We start from the raw sequence: 18,843 nt of genomic DNA, 5'->3' as shown, positions 1-18,843 counted from the left end.
AAATAAGATTAGTTTAACTAGTTTGATGTGGTGTCATTTGCTTTTGTCTTCTGAATGTATGATTAAACAGTGCATATTTGAAGTTATAACTTTAGAATGTTGGCTCTTGAAAGAATAAGGAAAAAGGAAAACTATTATTGATAATCTGAAAAATTTGAAAATTAATTCTTGAAGTAAGAAAAAGCAGCAAAAACCAAAAGAAAAAGCATGTTGTAAAAGAAAAAAATTACTATGCATGCAAAAAAAATGAAAAGCAGAAAAATCCATTACTACCCAAAAAAATGCAGGAAAAGGAGGGCAGATTGAAAAAGCCAGTAACCCTTAAAACCAAAAGGCAAAGGTAAAAGGACCTAAGGCTTTGAGCATTAATGGATAGGAGGGCCCAAAGGAATCAAATCCTGGCCTAAGCGGCTAAACCAACCTGTCCCTAACCATGTGCTTGTGGCGTGAAGGTGTCAAGTGAAAAGCTTGAGACTGAGCGGTTAAAGTCGTGGTCCAAAGCAAAAATGGTGTGCTTAAGAACTCTGGACACCTCTATTTGGGGACTCTAGCAATGCTGAGTCACAATCTGAAAAGGTTCACCCAGATAAAGTGTCTGTGGCATGAATGTATCCGGTGGTAATACTGGAAAATAGAGTGCTTAGGGTCACGGCCAAGACTCTGAAAGCTGTGTTCAAGAATCAAAATAAGCTTAACTAGGAAAGTCAATAATATTATTTGGATTCTAAGTTCCTAAGGATGCCAACATCTCTGAGCTTCAATGGATAGTGAGATGCCAAAACTTTTCAGAAGCAAAAAGCTACTAAATCCCGCTCATCTGATTTTAACTAAGCTCCATTTGAAACTTAGAAATTTATTGTATCTTAATTTTCTTTTTATCCTACAATGTTTTTAGTTGCTTGGGGACAAGCAACGGTTTAAGTTTGGTGTTGTGATGAGCGAATATTTTATACGCTTTTTGACATCATTTTCATATAATTTTTAGTAGTTTTTATTTAGTTTTTATAGGTTTTAGTGTTAAATTCATATTTTTGGATTCTACTATGATTTTATGTGATTTAGGACTATTTCAAAAGATTTTTGGCTGAAATTGAGAAGCTGGAGTAGAAGTTTAATTCAGAGACAGAGAAAGAACTGCAGATGTTGTCCAAATCTGACCTGTCTGCACTCGGAAGAGCTTTTTTAGAGCTACAAAAATCCAAATAGAGCACTCTCAACGGCTATGGAAAGGTGACTTCTAGAGCTTTCCAGAAATATATAATAACTTATACTTTTCTTCGGATTAGAAGGCCCAAAACTGGCGTTCAACGCCAGCTTCCTGCCCCTTTTCCAGCGTCCAGCACCCAAGGAGTAGAGCCCAATGTCCAAACGCCCAGAGAGGACTCCCTAGCTGGCGTTCCACATCCCGGAGACCTCATAGCACGTGGATCTCACCAAGATCAGCCCAAACACTCACCAAGTGGGCCCTAGAAGTGGAGTTTATCACTAAAAAGACTGTTTTACCCTTACTAGTCATTAGTTTTGTATTTAAGGGATTTAATTCATGTTATATAGATCATTCAGCAATATTTTCATTTTATCATTGTATTCTCCCTCAGTATGAGTTTTTAAACCGCCCAGGTTGAGGGGAGGAGCCCTGCTGAGTCCTATGAATTAATAAAAGTACTACTGTTTCTTTTTTATCCATGTTTGATTAATTCAAGGATGTATATTCATACTTCATCATGGTGAATAGGATAATCTAATTAATTAGCTCTGTTCATCACATTAAGACGAACGTGCTTGACAAACACCCGCATCTACTTGGGTCAGAATGCGTCTTTCACCGGACAAGGACGACCAACAGCTTGAATATACATCTCTCAGACGGCTAATCCACGACTTCGTTGGGGACTTCTCGAGACATCAGTTCAGCCGATTTCTGGGGAGATTAAGGTCTCTGTGGTGGAGGCTAGAAACCAAAGATGCAGCATTCTCCGATCCAAAAGATCCGACCTTGTCTGTGGCATTTTGAGTAGGATCATTAAGGAGAACAGCCTGCAGGAACTTCACCCTCAAGTAGAGATGGATCTATACTAACCCTGGGGTTCAGATCTAGAGGAGTATTGATAGTTGCTCAAACCAGTGCCAATCACATACAACTTGCCATTGAAGAAATCACTCACAAGCAAGGAGTGCAGTAGTACCAGAGTTGATTCAGAAAGGTAAAGCAACTCCAACTCTCAACTCTATTCCAAACATATAATTCCTAATTGCTAATCCAATTGGTTTTACCCCATTCAACATTTATGACATTTTATCTATCAACCTTCAAATCAAACAACTCCTTCTAATTCCGCCTGACTAAGACCTGCAAGACAATCATAGCTTGCTTCAAGCCACAATCCTCGTGGGATCGACCCTGACTCGCTCAGGTATTACTTGGATGACCTAGTGTACTTGCTGGTACAACAGTACGAAGGTGTGGGATTCGTGCTACCACCTGCCATGTTTGTACTTTCAGCTTCTTGTTCAAAAAGTTCTGTGAGGTTTTCTTCGGAGTGTTGTGCTTTAACTTGTTGTAAATGCCTCTTTATGGTCTTCTCAGGTTTAGGATCAGGATCAAAGAGAGGTTCTTTATCTCTGTTCCTGCTCATAAACAAGAAAAAGAAAACAAGAAAGAAATAGAATGGGAATTTTTATGTCAAAGTATAGAGAATTCCTAGTGAGATGTGAAGAAGAAAGAAGAATGAAGGTAGAATAGTGAGAAGAAGAATTCGAATATTAAGAAGCAAAAAGGGAAATTAGAATTAAAATATTTTTTTGTTTTTATTTTTATTAATTTATTTAATTCGAAAATAATAAGGAAATTAAAAGTTAAGACAACTAATTAACTAAAAAGATTTGTAAATTTTAAAGGTAGTTTTCAAAAAAGTAAAAATAAAAAAGTCAAACAAAGATTTTGAAATGCAATTTTAAAAAGAAAGGGAAGATTTGAAATTAAAAAGTTCAAAATTAAAAAGAAGATAAGTTAGGTAAGTTTTAAAATTAAAAAGAGAAAGATAAGATAAATATTTTAAAAGGTAGTTAAGAAAGATAAGATTTAAAATTAAAAAGATTTTGAAAATCAAATTTGAAAAGATAGTAAAGATTTAAAAAGATTTGAATTTTAAAATTTAAAAAGAAAGATACGATAGAAGAGAATTAAATTAAAAGAAAATATTTGAAAGGATCTAAAAAGATAAGATTTGAAATTTGAAATTTGATTTTACTAACAAGAAAATATTAAATTTAAAATTTTTTAAATCAAGATAAGAAAAGAAAGCAAGATTTTCAAAAATTTGAATAAAGATAAAAGAAATATTTTTTATTTTTTCGAATTAATGAAGAAAGAGAAAAATAACTAAAGGCCATCAAACATAAAAATTTTAGATCAAAGGACACTAGTTTTTCGAAAATTAAAAAGAAAAACACCAAAAGACACCAAACTTAAAAATTTTAAGATCAAACAAAGAAAAGAAACAAGAACAACTTGAGTACCAAGAAGAGCACTGAAGAATAATTTTTGAACATTTTAAAGAAAAAGATGAAAACAGACGGGACACCAAACTTAAGAACTGACACTAGACTCAAACAAAAGAAAAAGAAAAGATGGACTTTGAAAAAGAAAACAAAAGACACAATTAAAAGTACCAAATCTAAGTAACAATAGTCCGGTAGTTTGTCAAACTCGAACAATCTCCGGCAACGGCACCAAAAACTTGGTGCACGAAATTGACTCCGCAATATTCGCACAAATAGACCAGCAACTGCACCGAGTCATCCAAGTAATACCTCAGGTGAGTGAGGATATCAATCCCACGGAGATTGTTGGCTTGAACAAGCAATGGCTATCTTATAGATCTTAGTCAGGCGGATAGAAAATATAGTTGTTGTGAAAAAGGCATAAAAATAGAATAAATAAAGTTACTAGATAGATGTGAAATCAGTGATGAGAGAATGGTTGAGGCTTCGGAGATGCTTCCTCCTTCTGGATCAACTTTTCTCACTGTCTACTTCAACTTCTGATGATTCATTCCATGGCAGGCTGTAAGTGACTAACGCCAGGTCAGTGGTCATTAATCTCTTCTGCTTCAGATCAAATGCCAGGTCAGTGGTCATCCAATCTAAATGGGGGTGAAGCTCCTGCAGTCCATTCCCTTGGTGATCCTACTCAAACCGCTACAGACAAGGCCGGATCTTCCGGATCAGAGAATGCTACTCCATTGATTCTAGCCTATACCACAAAGGCCCTAATCGCACCATACCTCGGCTGAACTGATGTGTCCAAGTCCCCAACGAAGTCATGGATTAGCCGTCTAAGAGATGTATAATCAAGCTTGTGGTTCAGTACTATCCCGTCAAGGACTCGCAAGAACCCATGTAGAATAGGGACGACGGTCAAGTTACACTCCCAATTCATTAGGATGAAGAACGAAGATACATCTTAGAATAGAATCAAGCATAGATTGAAATAGAACGATGATATTATTAAGCCATAAGAATTAGCAGAGCTCCTAACCTTAATGATGCCTAGGCATCTTTGGCTAGTTTCACAAGCCATTTTCTTTAGTTTTTACTTGGTTTAATGTATTTTCTAAGTCAATAAGCAAGCATTTGGATAAGTAATGTATGAATGTCTTGATTCAATCAAACATTGTGAATTATAAATATTTTCATGAGATTGATGCAAGAATTACTTGATGCAATGAATGATGCATTATCTTGTGATTATGGCAAAGCTTTGATGCATTTATTTGGTTGATGATAGGCAACGAGAAGCAAAGGAGAAGCAAAGAAGAAGCAGAGGCTGTGGTGTTAGTGGCCAAGTTAGCCCACTAATGCCATGGTTAAGGTTGGCTCTACAAGAAGAAGCTGGTGTTAGTGGCCAAGTTAGCCCACTAATGCCAGTGTTAACGTGACTCAAGGATGAGAGGCAATGTTAGTGGCCAAAGTTGGCTCACCAACATGAATCAAGGAAGGAAGCAACGTTGGCTCACTAACGCTACAACACAAGAAGAGGTGCCAACGTTAATGTGCTAACGTTACCCAAGTTAGCACACTAACGTCTTCGACCATTTCACGTGTTGGAGCTGGAAAATTTGGCTAGTGTGCGTACGCATGGAGTAGTGTGCGTACGCACAAGAGGAAAATTGACTAGTGTGCGCATGCACAAGACAGTGTGCGTACGCACACCAAGAAGAACATTAATGGCCCCGTTAGTATGCTAATGCCAGAATGGGTTTTGAAGGTAACGTTAGTAGCACTGTTAGTGCAGTAACGGTAGTGCTAACGCCAGTTTGGAAGAAGACTTGTGGCATTAGCAAGGCTGTTAACGCCAGTACCAACGTCAGTTCCAAGGGCACAGGCACTCATGAGAACCTTAGTGAGTTAATGCCAGGGTTAACTTCAGAAAGAGCCACTCCTAACTTACTTCAACTAAGGCCAAAAGCCCACATCCAAGTACTTAATGACTCGTATGAAGATTGTATATATAGGAAGATTTTTGAACTTAGAAAAAAGGAGGTTACAAAGGCTGAGACCTAGAGGGGACTCTGAGAGAGAGGACTCAAATTAAGATTTTCTTTCTGCAGTTAGTTATCTTTTCATATACTTTTCTTTTCTCTTTGAGTTTTCCAGAGCAATGATGAACTAAACCCCACATCATTAGGGGGAGGAGCTCTGTTGTATTTTAATAAATGAAATTCTTCTTCTTCTCAATCCGCTTGTTGTAGCTAAGAGATAACTTCCGTGCTTAATCGATCTATTCACTATCGGAAGGGGGTTTAGATCCATTGAATTTCTATGTGAGCCTCGGAAGGGGAATCATAGAAGTTTGTTTGAATCTCTTTCTCTCACAACTCTCTTGATCAATAAATTCCTAGTTTGAATTGAGATCCTGAGAACTTGTGCGGCTTATGGATAAGAGAATTGAACTTAACCTCTTCTCATGAACAATTAGATCAAGGAAATGGCAATTGGTTGTGTTAAGAGAAATTGGGTTGCCAAGGAATTGGTACTTAATTAATTACAATTCACCATAGATCTACTTCATATGATTGAGAATGAAGTTGAGATCTATTGATTCATGAAGGATTACAATATCTCCAATCCCTAATGAATCTCACCCATTGTTATTCTTCATTTTAATTGCCTTAAGTTTCTTGCTTTCTTTGATTCCCAACTCCCAAAACCCATTTAAATTTCATGCAATTCACCTTTCATTGTCATTTACATTCTTGCTTTTACTTTCTTGTCAATTAATTTTCATCTCTTTTAATTTCTTGCCATTTAAGTTTTCGTTCTTTAGTTTCTTGCCATTTAAGTTTCTGCCATTTACATTTCGCAATTTACTTTCAGCACTTTAATTTCCAACAATTTACGTTGTGTTAATTCAATTTCACTAAAATCATCAACTATTATCTTGACTAGATAAATCACCTAACTAAAGTTGCTTAATCCATCAATCATTGTGGGATCGACCTCACTCAACAGTGAGTTATTACTTGATGATTCAGTATACTTGCCGAAGGGATTTGTGTTGTGCAAATTTTCCCGCATCACTTAACCTAGGAGGTTAGTGAACCATAGCTTACAATAATCTTAAAAAATATGGTATATGGTAAAAGTCTATTGAACAAGGGTGATCCTTGTTCAATATATACTAATCTAATAACTAAGAATTACAGAAATAAGATAAACTAGTCTTGTAGTGCAAAAATCCACTTTCTGGGCCCACTTGGTGAGTGTTTGGGCTAAACTAAGGGTGACTCCATGAGCTAGTACTCTTCTTGGGCATTGAAGGCCAGCTTTGGACTCCTTTTTGGGCGTTGGACATCAGCTGCTCCCTTTTAGGTGTCCAACGCCAGGAAGAGGATGAAGTGCAGGCGTTGAACGTTGGTTTTGGACCTTTATTTCCAGAGCAAAGTATAGACTATTATATATTGCTGGAAAGCCCTGGATGTTAGCTTTCCAATCCCATTGTGAGAACGCCATTTGGATTTCCATAGCTCCAAAAATGCTCCTTCATGTGCATAGAGGTCAGAATCTGACAGCATCTGCAGTCCTTTCTCTGTCTCTGACTGAAACTTTTTCCAAAAATCCTCAATTTCAGCCAGAAATTACCTGAAATCATCATAAAACACAACAACTCAAAGTAGAATCCAAAAATGTGAATTTTTCACTAAAACCTATGAAACATAATAAAACTTAAAAAAAACATAATAAAAACTATATGAAAATTATGCCAAAAAGCATATAAAATATCCGCTCATCAGTTGTGCCGGAACCATGCGGCTACTGTGTGGAGGGCACAATCAGCCCTCACGTGTGCACGTGACTGACATGTATGTGTCACCCTTCTTCTGCTGACCCACGCGTACGCGTGGGTGACGCTTATGCGTACCCTTCCGTTTTCAAGTGCCAAGGCAGGATGCCCTATTTCTTCCCCTTTTCCCACTCTTCTTTTCTTATCCCTCCCCTATCTTTTCTATTTTCTTTTATTAAGTTGCATTTCATTACTTTTTTTTCTTTTTTGTTGCACTTTATTTTCTTATTTCTTACTTATTCTTAGTTCTTTTCTTTTCATTTTCTTGTATGTTTGCATTTGGTGTTGGACCACCACTCTCCATTTCTTTTATAAGTCCATTGGATTGTTTTGGTGCTACTTGCTCTGTTAAATTCTCCTTTTGATGCTTGAGATATGCCTTAATGTTTTAGTTGATTTCTCACGTACATGTTGTCGCGACTATGTACGTGAGACACCTTATTCTTATTTGGCATTCTTTCTCACTTGCACTTTATTAATTTCATATCTTTCTCTCTTAGCTTAATGTTTATCACTTCTCCTCCTTTTCAAGAAGGTCGCCAAGAGAGAACAAAGCAAGCTCCTAGGAAGGAAGCTAACCTGTGATTCCAACATCATCAACATCACGGCACACACCTTAGTTGTCTATCCCATCCATGGAGGAGTCTGACTCTCCGGAGTCCACACCCGATTTTGGCAAGAAAGTGATCAAGAGGTGGACATGGGTCCCCTGTCACACCATCCTTAGAACATTGAGAGTGGCAATTCTAAACCCACCTTGCTCATCTTTGAATGCACCGAGGATGGTGCAATCTTTAAGTGTGGGGAGGTCGAGGACCGACTTTCGTGGGTAACTACTTCCTTTTCCAACACCAATTCTTAATCTTCTTTGTTAGCTAGTTGTTGCATTGCATGATAGATTGCATGATAGTTAGAGTTTATACATATTCTACCCATTTTTATGTTAGGACTACTTGGTTGGAGTGATGATTCCTTTTCCAAGAAACTGTTTTAGTGCACCCTACCAATTTGAATCAATTTTTTGTTATTATGGAAATTTCTTGAAGGAATTAATTTTGGAACATGTTTTGGAACACATAAGCTTGTGAGTTTTAAGCCTAATTGTGTGGTTACATCATATAACCACTATTTTCATTCTTGTGTGTATTATTCTCTTTCTATGATTGCAATCTTTGATTTGTTTGATTCTTTTTATCCATTATTTGGTGTGTGAATGCATTTATATGATTGAGGCCTTCATTTCAAAGAGCTCACTTACCCATATAGCCTTACCCTTTTAACCACCTTTGTTAACCAATTTTGAGATTATGTTAAACCCCGTTTGTTCTTAATATTAGCACATTACTAGTGTTAAAGCGAAAAATAATAAATGTCTCTGAATCTTTGAATAGCTTAGGCTAGTGAGAGTGTGTATCATTCAAGTATGGGGAAATTCAGAAACATTGGTTGGGATAAAAGTGTGTTTTTGTATTTTTGTTGAAGATCTTGGAAATTGGGTACATATTCATGCATTAAGTGTTTAAACCATATGTATTGATACTCTTGTATATATTTAATTTGAAAAAAAAAATAGAGAAAAAGAAAAAAATTTATATAGAAAAAATGAAAAAAATATATAAAAATGAAAAGAAAAAAAGGAGAAAAAGAAAAAGACAAAAAGAAAAGCAATAAAAAGGGGACAAAATGCCCCAAAGTATAATAATAATAACAATGCATATGGAATGTAAATTGAAAAGAATGCATGAGTGTGTGAAAAGGTGAGAATTATGGGTAGTTAATTTTGCAATTGAATTTTATAGGTTGTTATATGTGTTAAGTGAGAGCTTAAGTTAATCAAAGATTCAAATTTCAAGCTCACTTGACCATATGCATCATTACCTTTACCCTAGCCCCATTACAAACTATGGAAAAGTCATCATGATATTTGTATGCATGTATTGAATAATTATTTATTGTTAGATGAAAAAAAATCTTGGAAAGTATGATTAGAGGATAATTGAGTGAATCAACCCTATATACTTGAGCGACTAGAGTGGATACACTTCTGGTGAGGGTTCGATGCTCAATTCCTTGTTCCCTGCTTTCATGAGCTTTCTTCTTGCAATTTTGTTTATACTTCATTTTGATATTTGAATTTGTAGAATTCATGAATCATCATACTATGTTAGCCCTACATGTTCATATATTCTTGGAAATTGATTAGCTTTTAACCAAGTAAGTATGAACATTTTGCATTTAGTTACATTCATATAGATAGGTTACATTTATAAATCCTACCATTCCTCTTCACCCCTTTATAGCTTTTCTTGAGCTTAGCATGAGGACATGCTAATGTTTAAGTCTGGGGAGATTGATAAACCACTATTTTGTGGTTTATTTTGGATTGAATTGAGTGGATTTTGTCAACTATTTTCGCATTTATTCATATAAATTGCATAGTTTTGTGAATCCTTCCTAATTTGTACTTAAGAATGAAAACATGGTTCATAGGCCTTAAAATTTCTAGTTTTAATCCTCTCTTATTACCATTCGATGTCGTGATATGTTTGTTAAGTGCTATCATGGTTATAGGGAAAGAATGGCTTAGAGGATGGAAATGAAGCATGCAAAAGTTGAAGGAACACAAAGAATTAAAGATTTGAGAAGTTGGTCCCGACGCGTACGCGTGGCTGACGCGTGCGCATGACCAAGAGCATCGTCTACCGACGCATACGCGTGGTTGACACGTACGCGTGACAAGCATCACGTGCCTCACTAAAGGGAGAACACTAGGGGCAATTTTTGAGCTGGTTTTTGTCCCAGTTTCAAACCCATTCTGCAAATTAGAGGCTGGGAGTGAAGGAGGGAAGAGACCATTCATTCAAACACACATTAGTTTTAGTTTTAGATAGATATAGAATTCTAGAGAGAGGGACTCTCTCCTCTCTCTAGGTTTTAGGGTTCTTATTTCAATTTCTTCTTATATCTAGTTTTTAATCTTGCTTCAATTTAGCTTTCCTTTACTTTTCATTGTTCTAGTATTTTAGTTTATCTTCTTCTCTTGTTAATTTCCTTATATTGTCAATTTTAGTTCATGAACTCCTTTGTCACTTTTAATTCTCTTTTAATGCAATTTTATGTTTCCATGTCTTTTTATGTTTTCCTTAGTTGCTATTGTTAATTTCTTGCTTATGTTAGTCATAGCTTTTATTAATTCTTGTATTTTATGATGTTTGCTTTTATTTCATTCTAGATGTTTGATGAAATGTTTCTTTTAGTTATGAGTTAGATTTTCCTCTTCTTGGATTGGGTTGGTTAGTTGGGTGACCTTGAGTTGCTAATGTCTAAGTGATCCTTAACCATTTGAGTTTTCTTTCCCTTTGTTTGTTAATTATCATTTAGTTTCTTGTTATTTACATCTCTTGTCAATCACCACCTCAACCCCCCAATATCCCTTCATAGCCAATAATTGAGCACTTCATTGCAATTCCTATTGAGAACGACCCGGGATTAATACTCCCAGTTATTTTGATTTGTATTGTGACAAACCTTTTAAACTTTAATTGGGGATAAATCGATGGTTTAAACTATGCTTACAACAAGGTTCTTTTCCATTGAAAAATTCTAGACCGATATTAATCCCTCATCAGCACTTTTTTGTTTGTATTTCGTTTCAACATTTTCTTCAAGGCTCCTAGATAATTCTCTTTTCCAATATATCTATATATGTATTTTATTTTTAGTGGTCGTAGTGCCTTGTCACCTCTGATTTACATCTTAGGCGTAAAGCTCTGTGTGGTAGGGTGTTACAATATCACCTCCGCCTCTCGAGTTTCTTTGGATAATTCGGCTGGAGGATCTTTGCATATGAAGAAGGCCACTAATGAAGTCTTGGAGTTTATTAAAATGGTAGCCAGTAATCAATACGTCTATTCCTCTGAAAGATCAATGAGGAATAAAGTCATGGAGTTAGATGCTTTGGATACTATTTTAGCTCAGAATAAAGTCATGTCCCAACAAATTAATGCAATTACTCAACACCTAGGGGGAATACAAGTCTCGGCAGTAAGCTCTTAAGAAAATTCCTATGGTGTGGGTAATAGACTATCTCATGGTGAAGGCATAGAGTATGGTCAATCTTCTCTAGAGCAAGTGAATTACATCAGCAATTCTTCAAGGCCACCTCAAAATGATCCCTTCTCCAAGACTTACAATCATGGGTGGAAGAATCACCCAAATTTTTGGTCGGGAAATAAAAGTAGAGGCCCAATATTTCACAAACAACCATCAACACCTTCAATCCTTACCACCAAAACCTAAACAACCACCCTCAAAACCATTCTCGCCAACAACCACCTCCCATACAACCCACTTAACAAGATTCTCAAAGGCTTTCTAGTCTTGAGTTAGCCTTATAAAAGCTATCCCAAGCCACTGTCTCATTCATGGAGGATACAAAGACCAACCTCAAGAATCAAGGAGCTTCACTGAGAAATTTGGAAGTGGAAGTAGGCCAAATTGCTCAACAATTAGCAAAACCTATTCAAATGTTTCCAAGTGATACTATCCCAAACCCCAAAGAAGAATGTAAAAACATTAGTGTAAGAAGTGGAATGGTACTAGGAAAGGAAGAAGATGAAACTCACGTTGCAAAGAATAAAGTAGAAGCTTCTAAGAGTGATAATTTGCAAGAAGGGAACGTGACACCTTCCACTTAACAGAAATAAATTCAAGCCTCTAAGGATGCACCAAAGGAGAATATCCAAGTTCCTAAATACAAGCCAAGAATTTCATACCCTGAAAGATTGCAAAAAGAGGCCAAGGATCAACAATTTTCTAAGTTCCTGGAAGTCTTCAAAAAGTTCCAAATAAATATCCTTTTTGCTGAAGCTCTTGAACAAATGCCCTTATATACAAAGCTCATGAAGGAGTTAATTTCCAAGAAAAGAAATTGGAGGGAGAAAGAAAGCGTGGTGGTTACCAAGGAGTATAGTGCCATTATTCAAAAGAACCTCCCTGAGAAATTGAAAGATCCAGGATGCTTTATGATACTTTGCACCATTGGAGATGTGACTGTTGAAAGGACTTTGTGTGATCTTGGAGCTCGTATCAATCTCATGCCATTATCCTTAATGCGCAAGCTTCAAATTGAAGAGGTAAAACCTACCCAAATCTCTTTACAACTTGATGACTGTTCTCTTAAACTTCCTTTAGGCGCTGTTGAGAATTTACTAGTAAAGTTGGGGACGTTCATATTCCCTGCAGATTTTCTCATCTTGTATATGGAAGAGGATGGCAATGCCTCTATTATATTGGGGAGACCTTTCCTTGCTACAGGGAGAGCATTAATTGATGCTAAAAAAGGTGAATTAACATTGAGGGTGAATGATGAACACATTGTGCTCAATGTGTTTAAAGCTCTACAGCATCCTAATGATTACGCATATTGCATGAAAATTGACATCATTGATCCATTGGTGCAAGAGACATTAGAAGAAGAAGAACTTAATGAATCACTTACGTCCTCTGTCGAAGTTGAAGTTGGTGAGATTAAAGAAAGAGCACCACCAAGGAAGCATCATACATTCCTTCAAAGGATGAGGGACCACTAAAGCTTGAATTAAAGCCTCTACCTCCTTCTCTAAAATATGCTTTCCTTGGAGACTCTGAGGCATATCCTATGATCATTAATTCTTCATTGAACACTTGTGAAGAGGCGTTAATCAAGGTGCTAAAGGAACAGAAGACAGCAATTGGATGGACTATTAGTGACCTTAAGGGAATAAGTCCTACTATGTATATACACAAAATTCCACTTGAAGAAGATGTTAAACCAGTAGTGCAATGATGATTCCATATTTTCCAATATATTTTAGCTTGCTTTGAGTGGATTTCATCACTTAAACCTACACTTAAACACCGTAATAGCATACTTTTGTGTTTTCTCTCTAAATAGAGCTTAAATGTGAAAACATGCATTTTTATGCTTAAATTGAGCAATTTAATCCCAGTTTTATTCCATTCAATGCCGTGATATATTTGTTGAGTGATTTCAGGTTCTAGAGGCAAGAATGGGTTGGTAGAAGTGGAAGAAAGCACGCAAAAAGGGGGAAAATATGAAGAAAACAAAGGAAAAGCACACAGCCATGCGTGCGTGTGCACAAGGATGCGTGCGCACGCACAAGGAGGAAATCAGCATGCGTGCATGCGCACAACCTTCTGTGCGTACGCACAGGTGGAAATTCAGTGAAGTGTGCGGACGCACACATCTATGCGTCCGCACAGGTCCCAGCGCATGCCTCCATTAAAAAGTCACGTGCTGCATGGTTTTAGGGGTCTCTAGGCCCATTTCAGAAGTGCTAAAGGCTGGTTCAAGAGGCTATATTAGGGGAGCAACAACACATAGCAAGGAGAGCCATCTTAGAATAGGAAAAACACATAGTAGGAGTAGGAGTAGTGTAGATTAGGAAATTCTCTCTTAGGTTTAATTAGGGTTTGTAGCATTTTTTACTTTAAGTTTGATTTTGGATTATAGCAATTGCATTGTATGTATTTCTTTAATTTCCCTTTAATTACATTACTTGTTCTACACTTGCTTTTATTTTCATCTCCTTTGTTCATATTTACATAGTCTTGCAATTTTGGATTCCTAGTTGTTTAATTTGATGTTTGATGGCTTTTATATGTTTGCTTGAGTTGCCTTTATTGATTTTGATCATTTATGGTTCATAACTTTTATTAATTTACCAATTTAGCCATGTTTTATGTTTATGCCCTCTATGTGTTTGATGAAATGCCATTTTTGATTATGGGGTAATTTCCACCCCTTGGCTTGGGGGAAATGAGTTTATGGATTACTAGAGCTATAATGTCCAATATTTAGTGATAATTCTTGGGAAGTTAGTTGATTCTTGTTTCCATTAAAGCTAGCCTTTTATCAACTAGTTTGGTAAGTTGGTTAGAACTTATAGATTAAGGTTAATTATGCTTGCTTGACTTACTCCTCGATGTTTGGGGTTAACTAGGCGAGATTAACTCATGATAATTATCATAGTTGTGGTTATGGCAAGGAAGGGATTCCATAACTCATCCCAAGTCAAGGTTTCATTTATGTTTTAAACCACCTTTCATCACTTTATAGCTTTACTTGTGCATATTACATACTTAGTTCTTTTGTTCTTTTATTACTTCATTAATTGCAATTTTGGCTTGTTCTTTTATCTCTTTATCTCTTTATTTCTTCCTTATCATTGAAAACACCCTTGCTTTTCACAACCAATTTTATGCACTTGTTGTCACTAGTTCCTAGGGAGAACGACCCGGGATTTAAAACTTCCGATTATTTTGTGTTGATTGTGACATCTTTAGGATTATAATTTGATTGATGATCATTGGTTGGGTTTGGACTGTACTTGCAACGTCAATCCTATTTTTAGTATGAAAATCCAAACCCATGCTTTTGGTCTTCGTCAAATTTTGGCATCGTTGCCGGGGAGCTAGCGTCATGAGTGCTATATTTTGGTTGTTGTAAATATGTGAATAGTGTGAATAGATACTTTTTGGGTTGTTTGCTTGTTTTTGCTAGTAATTAGGATTTTGCTTCTTTTGTTACTTGATGTCTTTAGTTTTTATTTTCTATTTCCTCTATGAGTTATCACCCTCTTGGTTTGGAGTTTGGTTGTTATCATTTTGTAGGGCTTGATAACTTCAATTTTGGATTGCATCATGGGATTGGAGCATCTATTTTAGAAGAAGCAACCTCCTCTATACCACAATGAACCATGCCCTTCCCAATTCACATACCCAACCCAAGGATATGGTGGATTTCACTTTGATTATACACCTCCACCACCATATACCTATGATTCATACCCCCAACATAACCCTCAATCACCACATTTTCAAACACCACACCACCACCACCATACACCTTATTACATGCCACCTCAAAACACCTACCAACATGAGCCACCTCCCATACATACAACCTTCTTCCCAAACAATGAAACCCCTCTTTTACCACAATGTGGATTTCCCCAACCCTTGTCCCAAGAAGATCAAGACCTTCAATCCTTTCTCCAAGAGCAAGAAGGATTCCAAAAGACTCAAGGGCAATTCATGGCTATCATAGCTGAGGTGGTGAACCGTATAGTCTTCTCACACTCATCTGATCAAGACATTCCTCTTGAGGAATGTGAAGCATCAACTAAGCCTTGTAGTATAGAGGAGAGCATGGAACCACAAGGGAAAGAAGAAGGTTAGAGCTTGAAGTGCAACAAGAGGGAGAAAGTGAAGTATATAAACCGGAGGAGAGAAAGGGAGAATTGAGGGAGATTGATGAAGATGAGGATTCCATCATTGATAATTTTTTGTCCTCCTTGATCAATCCCCTTAAGGATCCTAATGAGCCCCTTCCTATTGAGCTTGAGAAAGACATGGAGGTAGACTTTTCACAACCTCCTTGTTATGATGTGAGTGATGGGGAAGAGGAGGAAGAGGTTGGTAAGGAAGGAGTTGACAACCAAGAGCATATTGAGTGGGTGGCAATTTCACCTATGAGCTTCATTGGCCTCCATCAATATGCTATCTTGGAGACAAACTACCAACTCAAAGTTCTTCTTAGGTTGGTACATGGTGGAGGAAAGGATGTTGGTTGCCAATTGAATCCAAGGTTCTTCAAGAAGACCACTTCAAGACTTGGAGTTCAGCATGGTGTAGAGCACAATTGGGTGATTTTTGAAGAATGTTGGAGTGCTACAAGGGTCAATTAGGAGCTTGTCCATCCGGCTTCGAGCATAGGAATCAACAAAAAGGTGACCGGATGCCTAGGATATGGGATCCAAGAGGAACCTCTAAGTGTAAGCTTGGATGGAGATTCAAGGAGGAGTGGAAACACAAGCCACCCTAGCAAGAGTCTCCACAAAAAGTCCAACTTAGGACTATAAACCAAAGTGCTAGGTGGGAGACACCCACCATGGTAACATCTTTCTTACCCTTTCTCTTTGTTTATAGTCTTAGTTTATTGCATATTTGCTTGCCTTAGTTAGCTTAGGATTAGTTTAATTTAAGCTTAGATATGTTAGTTTGCATTTGGATCATGATTTTGTGATGTTTTAAATGTTTGGGGCTGAAAAATGTGTTGAGATAAGGTGGAGGGCCCTTGAATTTGAAGAAAAATTTTTGGAAAACAGGGCACCTGTGTGTGCATACATACCTGTGCATGCACACAAACCTCCTTGTTTCACGTCCTGTGCGTGCGCACCCTCGTGTGCATACGCACTCAAACCTTTACGCCCTTGTGTGGGTGCATTCCCCTGTTTCTTGCGCTTTGTGCGTGCGCACTGATCTATATGCACGCACGTGTCCTCCTCTTGCACTCATTATGCGGCCGCACAGACTTGTGCGACTGTACCCCAACCCTTCTTGCTTCTGTACGCCCGCACAGTTGTGTGTGCGCACGTACATATGATCCATCCATTACAAAAAAAAATCGCTTTTGTGCGTGCGCACAGCCCTATGCGCACGCACACGCCTTAATTCACCCCTGCCAAGAGCACTCGCATAGGGTGTCCACTGCACACCTCCCCTGTTTCACGTAGTGACGCACAGGTGCTGTTTTGGGCAAATTTTATTTATGCTTTTTCTTAAGCCCTAACACACTTCCACCCCCTCCATCCCTCCCCTACCTTATTTTTTTTCCATGTTTTCTACTTGTTTTACTTCGTTTTCTTTTCATTTCATTTTTATTCTAGTAATTATATTAAGTTTCATTTAGTTTTTTGTTAATTGAATAAGTTGCAAGTGTTGTTTGTTAATAATAGGTTACCTCTTGATTAAATACAATGCACTTATACTTTGCCTTGAATTACTAGTACCTAGTGGGTTTGATAACTCGTGTTTTGATTGTACCACTAGGACAAATTATATAAGTGCATTGAATTAAGTGAATTGGGTTCAAACTTACCTGTTCATCATGATTTCCGTAATAAATTCATCACATGACCGGTACTTGCTCCTTGTTAATGCTTGGCATTTGTTTGAGTGACTTTACTTGATTGCTATCAAGTGTATCACTTTTTGTAACAAGTACCTATACCATGTGACTTTTTCTTTGTGTTTCATGATGAACAAGTGGTTCCCCTTTCATTAAAGGATTAGTTGTTGTTTATTGTGCTATCCTATATCAATTTTGCGCTTTCACTTGCATAATTCTGATATCCGATTTATTATACGCTCAATTCACTTTTGTGGTTACCTAGGTTTGTTTGTACCTCATCTATTGCTTATTCTTAAAATTGCAACCTAGGCCATCTAATTGAGGAACACATGCTTACTTTTTGATTGTGTGGATGCCATTTTAACCGGCCAATGTATGTGTTCTAAACTGTGCACACTTGGAATATATACATGGCTCATCTTTTCGTCATACCACACAACTATGCAAACTTCCTTAATTAGATGCTGAATCGCTACCTCCTTCACCTTTTGTGCTACCTACCCTATTATTCTAATTATACTTTCTCTATTCTTTGTGCGGATGAGACATAACGGCAAGGAGCCGGGAGAGGAGAAGGATACCGAGGATGGAGACACCAAGAATGCGTTGGACTTGGCAATTTTCACGCAACCCAAGCCCTCGTACTCACCAAATGAAGGTGGAGACTCATAGTCATTCCCCCTAGATCGTGTTCGTGCACGGAGGACCGTGTAACGCTTAAGTGTGGGGGAGGATTCACCACTTTTGGGGCAAAAAGTTTCTTTTCCTAAACACTTTGCATGTTATTTTTATTTCTTTTACTATGTTTTTTTTGTAGATATTTAGAGTGTTTTCGATTGTTGCATCGCACTTTCTTCTAGTATATATATACATCTTAGTTCACCCATAGTTATTGCATGTTGCATTTTGCATCTTTTCCATTGCATATAGTTTATAGATAGAAGTTGTGATTGGATGATGTGAATAGTATAGCACCTAGTTCAATTTTGTCCTAATTGTTCATGTTAATTTTTTGCAATATTGAAAATTAGGAAAAGAACTAGGAAATTTTTGAACTTTGCATCCATCACAACATACATACATACATATAGGAAATAAATTTTGGTGAAAAACAACAAGGATTTTTCAAGAATTTTGTTTTTAGGGCATTCTATTGAATTGATTTGGAAAATTATTTTTAAACTTGCTTGAATGATTTTTATGGAACATAGAAGAGAGATAGAACAAAATACCTTGTGAGCCTTTGAGCTTTAATGAGTGGTTACACCTTTTAACCACTAATTTTGTTCATTGTGTGTTATATCTCTTCTATGATTGTAATCTTGGTTTTGCTTCTTTATGTCCAATGTTTGATGTTTGAATGCATTTAGCATGATTGAGGCCATCTTTGAATTGAACTCACTCACCCATATGGCCTACCCTTTACATCTACCATTGTTAACCCCTTTGAGCCTTGTTAACCCCATTGTTTGTAATATCACCACATTACAACCTTAAGTGGAAAATAATGAATTTACCTTGA

At 37.0% G+C, this 18,843-nt stretch overlaps 1 protein-coding gene across 1 annotated transcript; it reads left to right on the top strand.

Moving 5' to 3' along the window:
- The first annotated feature begins 12,225 nt into the window (after positions 1-12,225).
- Positions 12,226-12,936, top strand: LOC107640685 (uncharacterized). Its single transcript, XM_016344189.1, has one exon. The coding sequence runs from the start codon at positions 12,226-12,228 to the stop codon at positions 12,934-12,936; it is 711 nt and encodes a 236-aa protein (XP_016199675.1).
- Positions 12,937-18,843: the final 5,907 nt, after the last annotated feature.

Source organism: Arachis ipaensis, chromosome B5, assembly GCF_059453495.1.
Source record: "Arachis ipaensis isolate K30076 ecotype BB chromosome B5, ASM5945349v1, whole genome shotgun sequence".
In the NCBI taxonomy this organism is placed as follows: domain Eukaryota; kingdom Viridiplantae; phylum Streptophyta; class Magnoliopsida; order Fabales; family Fabaceae; genus Arachis; species Arachis ipaensis.
The sequence above is the reverse complement of the archived record's forward strand: the minus strand, read 5'-3'. Positions and strand labels throughout refer to the sequence as shown.